General features: G+C 43.7%; 1 protein-coding gene across 1 annotated transcript in view; it reads left to right on the top strand.

Moving 5' to 3' along the window:
• The first annotated feature begins 2,350 nt into the window (after nt 1-2,350).
• Lamc2 (laminin subunit gamma 2) overlaps nt 2,351-10,211 on the top strand; it is a 62,616-nt gene continuing 54,755 nt past the window's right edge. The window contains exon 1 of the mRNA XM_028775756.1: nt 2,351-2,429. Within this exon, the coding sequence (XP_028631589.1) occupies nt 2,351-2,429 (79 nt within the window). The remainder of the gene's footprint in view (nt 2,430-10,211) is intronic.

The following is a 10,211-nucleotide window of genomic DNA, read 5'->3' as shown; positions in this document are numbered from 1 at the left end:
ACATGGTGAAGAGTGAGAAATGGAGTCACCAGGAGAGTGCCGGCTGATGGGGTAGAGTCCTGTACCATCCACAGAAATGAGGCATTGGGTGATCTGAACCCAAGATGCCTGCTGTCTTATTGACTCCCTCTGTCCAAGTGACTAGTGGGTCTTTTCAGAGCTAACATCTTGGGGAAATCATAAGCATTTGTGCAGAGTCCTTTGTGACTTGGCTTCCTGGATGAATGCCAAGAGTCCACAGTCTTGGCCATGCGGTGATGGCTGTGGGCAGTACTGTGATGGCTGTTGATAACTAACCTTAGATTGCACTCAGCTCTTCAGTATTGTGAACTTATCTTTCTCTATGGCCCTTTTTAATCTGACTATCAAAGCACTATGAACTGTGGAGCCAGATTCCCTGGCTTTGCATCTTGGCTTTGCCACTATTAGCATGTTGCCTAACTCTTCCTGGCCTGTGGCACAGGGAAATTGGTAGTACATCTCATTCACAGAGTTCTTTTGAATGTTAAAAGGGTTACTCTGTATACCAGACTTACAGCAGTAAATGACAGATAGGTCTCTTTGTTACTATTAGTATCATTATAGAGATGGTAGCAGACGAAAATGAAAGCATTTGAGATATGACAGACAATGGAAATTTGTGCTAAAAACCAAATTTTGTCTTTAAGGTTTTATTTTGCAGGGCCCCAGGCAAACTAGTAGTCTCAATATTTTCATTTAGTGCGTGGTAGACATGCAAAGATTGTGGCACTCAGAAACAAGCTCCCCCCCCCCCCCCCCCCCGGAACTGAAATGTTAGCAGTAGCTGGACACTGATTTTGAATGAGAAGAATCTTCATATCATTTGGACAGAGTAGAAGAGAGTTAGGTTAAGAAAATTAGAATGTCCATTCTGTTGCTTACTTTGCACTAGATTTTGGAGATGGCAGTTTGTCTGAAGTACCCTATCTTGCCTCTGTGGTTCTTCAATGCTTTATCCACTTCCTGGCGAGAACTAGGGATCTAATTCAGACTCCATGTTCTATACAAAGCCAGCCACATCTCTCCTGCCACTCCAGTCACTATCACACTTAGAAATGGGAATTCTCACATCCTTTGACAACTTATATGGATTACATTGTTAGTTATCTTAGAGTGTTAGCTACAGAACTACCTATAGTACAGCCATTCATTTAGTCAGTGACTATGTATTTATTGAGGGCCTTTGATGTCCTTACCATGGAAAAAGGGAGTGGTTATTGGTTGTAATGGATACATTGTGTCTATATAAATACTAGTAAATCTTAAACCTCTAGCAGGATTTAAAAGTCTCCTCTGATAGCCACTTCTGCATTATTCACCTTAGGAGAAGTTCCCAGGACAGTGTAGGATATGCCAAGATTTGTATCCCCTCGCCCGGTGGTGTTACTCACTTCACTGCACACACACTTGGCTGCTACTATCTCTGTTAACATTTTTTTCCAGCGGGGCCAGAGAGAATGGTGTGAAAAATGTGCTCTAAGATGTTAAAAGACTAGGAAATCATGGTCCTTTTTCCTTATGAACAGAAGGCTTGTTGAACATCAACTGTGAACTAGTTTGTGGGTGCCTGACCTGCCAACAGTTAGTGACTTAATGAGTTTGCTAGCTCAAGGTTTAGGGGGCAGGTAGACTCAGGAAAAGAATCTTTGGGTCACCCTGGTGTGTGTGAGTGTGCGTGCGTGTGTGTGTGCGTGTGTGTGTGTTTAGGTGTAAGTAAAATAGAAGGTATATCAGCTGTATCTCAGAATAAAAGTTGCTCTGAGAATGAAGAAGATCCTCTTGGGCCCTCAGTGTGGTTAATTTGCCTCTCTGTGTTTTAGACCAGAGCGGAGGGGGCTTCCACTGTGACCTGGATGGATTATAGCATCTGTATGCTTGAGACTCCCTCGCTCCACCCTGGTTTGAGGAAGGGGTGGCTGATATCTACCACCGTGAGTTTTGCCCAGGACCACCCCGGGAGAGAACGGCTGTCTGTAGTGGGGTGCGGAAAGACGGAGGGAATGTGGTACATTCCAGAAGGATCTCTGGACCGCAGCCTCTGCACCACGCCCTCGGCGGGGCCAGGTGTGCGCCCAGGTTGCGGAGGGGGGAGCCCGGGCCGCAGCGAGCTGGTTTACGGCTCAGCGTGCGCTGAGTGTTTGTCTGCCTCGGAGGGTTGGGTCCTCCTTGTTCACAGGTGAGTCACGCCCCGAAACACCGACTCTCTTCCTGTCAGGACTGAGTCAGGTAGAAGAGTCGATAAAACACCTGATCGAGGAAAAAGGAAGGCACAGCGTGGCGAAGAGTCGGCGCCCAGCAGGCACCCGCAGCGGCGGAGCGCGGCCCGGCCATGCCTGCGCTCTGGCTCAGCTGCTGCCTCGGTGTCGCGCTCCTGCTGCCCGCAGCTCAGGCCACCTCCAGGAGGGAAGGTGAGTGCTCCCACCGCGCCTCCAACTTGCCCTTCCCTGCAGACGGTGAAGGTGGCTGAATTCACCCTGAGGATCCACACTCAGTCAGGTCAAGGATCTCTGCAGAGATCCAATCTCCCAACCTGGAGCTCCTTCAGAGTTGGGCTCTAAAGTGACAGTTTTCCCATAAAGCCCATGGAGTTAAAAACACGAAGCTGATGGGTTTTGCCAGCCGAGGGTTTCTGTGCCCTAAAGCCATTCCTCTTTCAATTCCCTCCCTTTCTTTTCTTTGGCACCAGGGAACCCCTCCACACCCGTTCAATCAGTAACATGCTAGTCTTTAAACTGTCCTGTGCCTGTAATTTACCAGTGGGAGTTAGGTGGGACTTTTTCCATGCCCCGCAGCACCACACAGACTATAAAAACAGAACTTCCACAATCCGCTTGTTATCCGTGTTGTATTTTCGAGATAGAGCGTGAACTTTAAGCGTTTTAGTAATACCCAAAACTGCAAGTGTTACTTCTTAGAACAGTTTCATCTACCAGGTATTTATTGGACTCAAACGTCAGGTAGCATCTACTTGAGAGCACCGGGTGGCTGTCATGTCCTGAGGAGTTAAGTTCATGTATACAAAACTCTGTGAGAACCTAGCTACTGTTTTTTGTGTGCGTGTGTCCTGTCAACTATGATGACACATAGTGCGGGTTTCCCTGTCACTTAGCTGAGGTGCTTTCTTCTGATCACCTGACTCTCCACATACGCGTTTGCTGTTGCTTCCTGTGCTCCGTGTCGGTTCGGTCAACACTGCCGTGGACCCAGGCCACAGTGCTCGGTCATGTATAATTGTCACCAAAAAGGAGTAATAGGGATGATAGACATGTTTATTTTCTTGACAATAGTAACCATCTCACTAGTCCTACTAAAACCTGCTGTGTACCTTAGATATGTAAATGAACTTTAAAAAAAAAGTATGAAAGTGGCCGTGTAGAGTAGGCTTCCTCTGAGTCAGGACAAACTAGTTGAAACCTAGTAGAAAACATTCTGAGAGTGAAAATAGTCTCTGAATATTAGAATTAAAAGTAGCTGCGTATGGATCAGCAACTAAGAACCCTTTGATTGAAAAGATGAGCAGCTGGCAGTGTATTTGCACAAGGCCACCCAGGCAGCTATTGGCAGGGGCAGAACCTTTGATCCAGGTGTTCTTAGCTTTTTTGACCTCATTATAAAAGATACATATATATATATATATATATGTATATGTATATGTATATGTATATGTATATGTATATGTATATGTATATGTATATGTATATATATTATATGCTTTTTTCTTTTACAAAAATAGGTAATCAGTACAACAATTTCCCTCTTGGCTATAATTAAATACATATATGTGTGTTGGTATTACATAACAAAAACGAATCTATAGGATGCCATCAGTTGTTTAGTAAAGTCAGGTTCAGCAGCAGACCGTGTATCCAAGCAGTCCTCCAGACAGGTCAGAAGCGCTCTATTGGCTCATTTTGCACTTTCCCTTCCTTGGAGACAGATTGCTTGAGATACCAGGTTCTCTCCTCAAACAGCTTTATTTGGGAGCCAAGTGAGACTATGTCATTATGGTAAATCATTCATATTTTTCCATTCATGTCACACTGGGATATAAGTTGGGCTAAAAGTATGGTACCTGTCCTAATCCAAAGTGACCTGTATCCAGAGATCCTGTGGGCTGCACCCGTGGGCTGTGAAAGTCTGAAGTCGTGATGTTGCTTCCCAGTTGTTTCTTACAGGTGAAATTATGGTTAAGATATAATTACCGAGACTTATAGGGTTGGTCTCAGCTAAAACACTGGCTTTAGACTCAGCCTGACCTGGCAAAATTTTTTGGTTTATTCACTTGTTAATGCCTGTCTTAGTCACTGTTCTATTGCTGTAAAGAGACCCCATGACCAAGGCAGCTTATAAAAGAAAGTATTTAATTGAGGCTTGCTTATAGTTTCAGAGAGTGAGTCCATTACCATCATGGAAGGGTGCAGTAGCTGAGAGCTGACATTCTGATCAGTAGGCAGCAGGCAGAGAAAGAGTGGGCTGGTTTTTCGTTTTTAATATTTATTTATTTATCTATCTATCTATCTATCTATTTATTTATTTATTTATTTTTGGCTGGGAGTTTTTGAAACCTCAAAATCACCCCCAGTGACATGCCTCCTCCAACAAGGCCACACCTCCTAATCCTTCCCAAATAGTCCACCAACTGGGAACCAAACATTCAAATATATGAACCTATGGGGATCATCCTTGTTCAAACCATCACAGTGTTCTCAGTAACTTTAACTCAGGCTCTTCAACTTCTTGGCGTCTGGTTCTTCATCTGCTAAATGAAAGCATTAGTAGTATGCAAGCTTGTAGACTTGGCGAAAGGACGGTTATTGTGAGCTGCCGTGCACAGCTGTGTCCACCCATACTTCTTTGGAGAGTCTGGAGTACAGGTACCATGAATTCAGATGCCCAGCAATGAGTAAGAAACACACACCATACCTTGGTGAGAGACTGTGTCCCCAAAGGTCTGGATCATATCTCTGGGGGAGGTATGGTTAGAGATGATCAGGATGCAGAGAGGAGTGTGATAGAAAAGGAGCTGTGAATCTGCCTATGAGGAGCTTATACTGTAGACTGTACAGGGCGCCTTGTAAGCAAAGAAATGTTAGCAAAGAGTTAGGTGGCAGGGATGGTTGAGTGCACTCACGTTTTAGGGAGGCCTCTGTAGAGCTCAGAGGATGGAGTCAAGTGAGGAGAGCCAAATAAAAGACTACTGCACTAATCCAAGGGAGAGATGATGATAGTGAAACACCCAAGAAGAAAGAGACTACGGAAACTCAGAAGGTACAATCTGAGGAACTTGTGACCCACTTAGTACCTGATAAACTTGTGAGGCCCTGTTACATTGTATCTCTAGGACCTTCCAGGGCTTCTCTTTCATCTCTTCTCAACAGCCCAAGAAAGGTGCTAAGTATCCATCCCATTCAGGCCGACCTGCTCCAGGATTTACCCAACAACCAAGGTAAAACAATAGACAAAAAACCTAGACCAGATTAGAATTCCCACACTGGCTCTCATGTCGGCCTTCCTTGCTTTTCGTTGCTCACCAGAACATATCACATAGTGATTTATCAAACCCACCACTCCCTAGAACATGCCCAAAACATGTAAGGTGGCCTTGAACTTTCTGATGGAAGTTGAATCTCTCATCCCTTCCTCTGAAAAATGTTCTGGCCAGCTTGATTCTGAAATCATTTAGTGGTGTATATGTAGTAACCATCTCTTTTGTTTAACTGAGTGAGTCATATGAATATATTTAAAGTCATATGAAGTATGAAGTGATATACTTTTGACTTGTTTGTCTTTCATGAAATAACTGCATTCATGAGGTAATTTCCACTCAAACTCAGAATCAAGCTGCTTGTCTTCTTAAAGCCACTTCCACACAGTTTCTTACTTCAACTACCTTAAGATGTGATTCCATTGAACCTTTTTTTTTTGAGGAGGTGGGGCTAGGATTTCCCTATGTGGTCCAGGGAACTCATGACCTGTTGCCTCTATCTTCTGAGTGCTGAGGATCCAGGTCTGAGCTACTGTGCCCGGCTTTGAATCTCTTTCTACTGTCAGTTGAAAAGTACTGGGTTTTTAAAACAGTTAAAAGCTTTAAGTATTTCTGGAGTACATTGTGATCTTCAGAGCACAGTCACCTCGAACTCTCTGTGACAGCTTCCAACACTCATGATTGTGAGATAAGGGACGAGGTGTTGTGTTAGACGGTTTGGCATTTTTCTTAGTGGTAAGTATCCAGTATATTGAGTGAGGTCATTTTAGCTTCCTGTCTTCCCCAGACAACACTTAAGTCATTGAGAAAGTAGTAGGTAAGATTTTTTTTAAGGACTTAAATGTGACACTGCCCCTAGGAATCATTTTTTGATAAATTGGAAAGTACACACACACACACACACAGAGAGAGAGAGAGAGAGAGAGAGAGAGAGAGAGAGAGAGAACAGGGATAGAGAATGGGTATGCAGTGTGAGCTGGGGACTCTCCTGGGGACGTTCACTTTGACATCCTAAACTGGGGCAGTTGATTTAGCTCTAGCGGTCGATGAAACTGTTGACTTGTGATCATATTTATGGGAAAGTCAGGATATGAAATCACTCCATTGAGACAGTTCTGGGAATATGTTTCCCATTTAAGTCCTCAGTAGCTCAACCATACTGACATTTGTTCTTTTCCTGGGGAAATTTGCAAGGTAAGGGACCAGACCTGAATCATCGCTCTCAGAGCAATGCAGAACCAGGAGCCCCAGGATTCTAGAATTCTCTAATTTAGTCACAAATGGAGCTTAGCAGATTACTGAGGCATTCCTGGGGCTGTGTTGTAACATAAGCCCTAGATAGATGATGTAATGTTTGAATCACCTCCAAAGCCAAAAGCTGTCTTTTTCGGTGCCTGTGGGTGACTGTGTGTCTGCAGACATCCCTCCCTGCTGAACAAACATATGCTTCTTACAGCACATCTGTGAAAGAAGGAGAGAATGGCGGCTATTCCTCCAACAACAACGTGGCTGAAGTCTTCTCCTTCTGTGGCATGGGAGGAGAGGAGGAGACCATGGAGCCAAGGGTCTGTGTCCCAGCCTCCCTCAGGCAGAGCAGACCCATTACAGAACCCCCAACTGGATCTTGTCCAGATTATATTTTTATTTATCATGGGAATATAAATTTTCATATTGTAAAAGAAAATCAAATTGCAGCCAGATCACTTCCCACAACGAACTCAAAACTAGACAGATTATCTAAATATTGAGCTTTATGTGGAAGACTTCCTTCAACAAAGGCTTACACATCCCCATTGTTTCCGAGAGCTATGTGCTCATCCCCGTCCAGTGCAGGGCAGGGCCTAAGTAGGAGCTCCATTCATTCTGAAGTAACCTTGCTTAGTCCCACAGGACTGAATGAGAGTGTACCAGACACTGAGAGAGGATCTCAGACACTGAATGAGAATGGACCTAAGAGGTCTCTATGCAACCTCTTGATTTATAAGAGAGGATAATGATAATCAGGGAGGTAAAAATCACTGCCTGGATCCCATAGCCAAGCTGGGTTCAGCAAGAACACATGTATACGTGTATGCCAGGGAAGCTGAGAACCAAAGATTGCCATTGCTGGAACCCTACAGTTAGTAACAGGGCCAGGGTTCATACACACACACACACACGTGTGTATATATATATATGTATATGTATATATGTGTGTGTATATATATGTATATACATACATATATAAATGTGTGTGTGTGTCCCTTTTTAGTCATAAGAGAGGATTAAGGAAGCTTTCGAAAATGTTTTATTTATTTATGTGTATGCGTGTGTCTGTACGAATGCGTGCCACATGCTTGTGTGGAGTCTGGAAGAGGGTGCCTGATTTCCTGGGGCTGGAGTTACAGGTGATTGTGAGCCACCCAATGTGGGTGCTGAGAACCAAACCCAGCTCCTCTGGAAGAGTAGCAAGTGCTCTTAACCACGAAGCCATCTCTCCAGACTCTTACTTCTCATTCGTGTTGTATACGTTCATTTAAATTGATTTCAGTGGCTGGAGAGATGGTGCAGGGGTTAAGAGGAGAAGTTGTTCTTCCGAAGACCTGAGTTCAGTTCTCAGCACCCATGCCAGGTTGCTTATAACTGCCCATGACTCTAGCTCCAAGGAATCCGATGCCCAATTCTGATCTTTTAGGATCCTTGCACACACACATGGCTTGCATACACATACATAACACTTTTATTTTACTTTATGCGTATGGGTGCTTCATCTGCATGTATGTCTGTGCACCATGTGAGTGCCTGGTGTCCTTTGTTCACCACCAACTTTGGTTTTGGTAAAAGTGGATTCCCAATGTTTGAAGATCCCTTCTCATCTTGGCTTGGTCTTCTCCCTCATAACAATGGATTCTGTGGTGATCCCAACCTGTGCTCTTGCCTCATCCAGGACATGGTAGGAATCTTTGCCTTCTGAGCTCTGTGGAGACCTAAGGCAAGGCCACAGCTCGCGTGACTAAGAAGCAGAAGTGGAGAAGCAGTGTGCTCACTCCACGGCCATATAGGACTTGTCACTTCTACCACCTGGTGGAGTGTCTATGGTCCATTCTCTTCCGTTACTTGTTGCTTCCTTTGGTGGCTGTATACATGTACCTGGGTCCCCAAGAGCCCATTAATTGATTCTTCTGACTTCAAGCAATACAAGTTTAGATTTTTCAAGTAGGATTCTTAAAAATGCACTTCATGCACATTTTCCAAACCTCATAAAGCCACAATAATTACAGCCATTCTCTTGATAAAACTGAGATGTATAACAGTACATAGTAGACCCATACTTATTTAAGCATACACACACACGTGTGTGTATATATATATGGATGTACTTGTAGCTAGAAACTGTAGCTGATATTTATCTATGAGAACTTATTGCTCATAAAAAAATCAATAAGGGATTTAGGGGAAATTTTTGTCTGCCTGGGGCTCTGGTGTCCTTATGAGGTGTTATGGGAGGCACCCCAGATAAGAACTCCAGGTCACCAGGCTGAGTCACCTGCAAGCCACACACATGAGTCCAAGCCTAGGTTGTGACAATATGTGTAATGCACTGATAGTGAAGGCAGGACTTTCTTTAGCTCATAATTATTCAAAAGGAGAGTGCGGTGATGGTCATCTCCGTGTCTCTTGGTCACTGTGGACTGTTGACAGTTGAAGAGACTTATTCATGTTCTATAATTCAAGATGAGACAGTCAAACCCTGGCCAATCTCTGTGGGCCTACTGTGGCCTTAACCACACTGCATGGACAGCACATGGCTCAAGCAAGGGACATCTTAGAAGTCCTGGCTATGCTGGCTTAAAATGTAACTGGGAAAAAAAGTGAAGAAGAGAGAGAGAAAAAAATGGAATTCAATTAAAGAGTAGTGAGGGAAATACCCGTATTTTAATTATAAACTAAATTAAATTATATCATTCTTTAAGGGGATTAAACTGGAAACAGACATTCATACATTAAGCCGAAAGTTCAAGACAAGTTTGAAGGATGAACTAGTCATACTTTGTTTTATTTACTTAGATTGAATACTTATTCAGATTTCAGAAAGAGATGTCTCATAGAGGAGATTTTAAGACTAGGAAATCTTTATGAACATCTCGTTGTCACATATAAGCATGGCAGAAGGTCATGGTTTCATCTTAAGTAGCTCAGATCTGAAGTCTGAGTTCAGACAGGATCAAAGATTCTGATGCAGTTGATATCAAGTGACAACTGATGGGTGTATTTTGCTTCAGAATTTCATAAGGATTATGTGATTTAAATATTTATAAAAATGCATTTAAGAACACATTAGAATAGAGCCCTACTGAAAGGACACCTCTGATCCTTGCTCTTGCACTTCAGACAGCCTGTGGCAGGTATTTTAAAGGGAAGTAAGTATTCTCAACCTAATCCCTGTTTACCAAGTTCAGTCCTGGTAAGTTTGTTCCTGCGGGACCTCATGATAGATGAGTTTGGAAATGGGGATGACAACAGATCCATCCATCCATCCTTCCATCCATCCATCCATCCATCCTTCCATCCATCCATGCATCCATGCATCCATCCATCCATGCATGCATCCATCCATCCATCCATCCATCCATGCATCCATCCATCCATCCATCCATCCATCCATCCTTCCATCCTTCCATCCATCCATCCATCCATCCATCCATCCTTCCATCCATCCATCCAT

Source organism: Grammomys surdaster, unplaced genomic scaffold, assembly GCF_004785775.1.
Source record: "Grammomys surdaster isolate TR1022 unplaced genomic scaffold, NIH_TR_1.0 259, whole genome shotgun sequence".
In the NCBI taxonomy this organism is placed as follows: domain Eukaryota; kingdom Metazoa; phylum Chordata; class Mammalia; order Rodentia; family Muridae; genus Grammomys; species Grammomys surdaster.
This window is presented reverse-complemented; position numbering and strand designations above follow the sequence as displayed.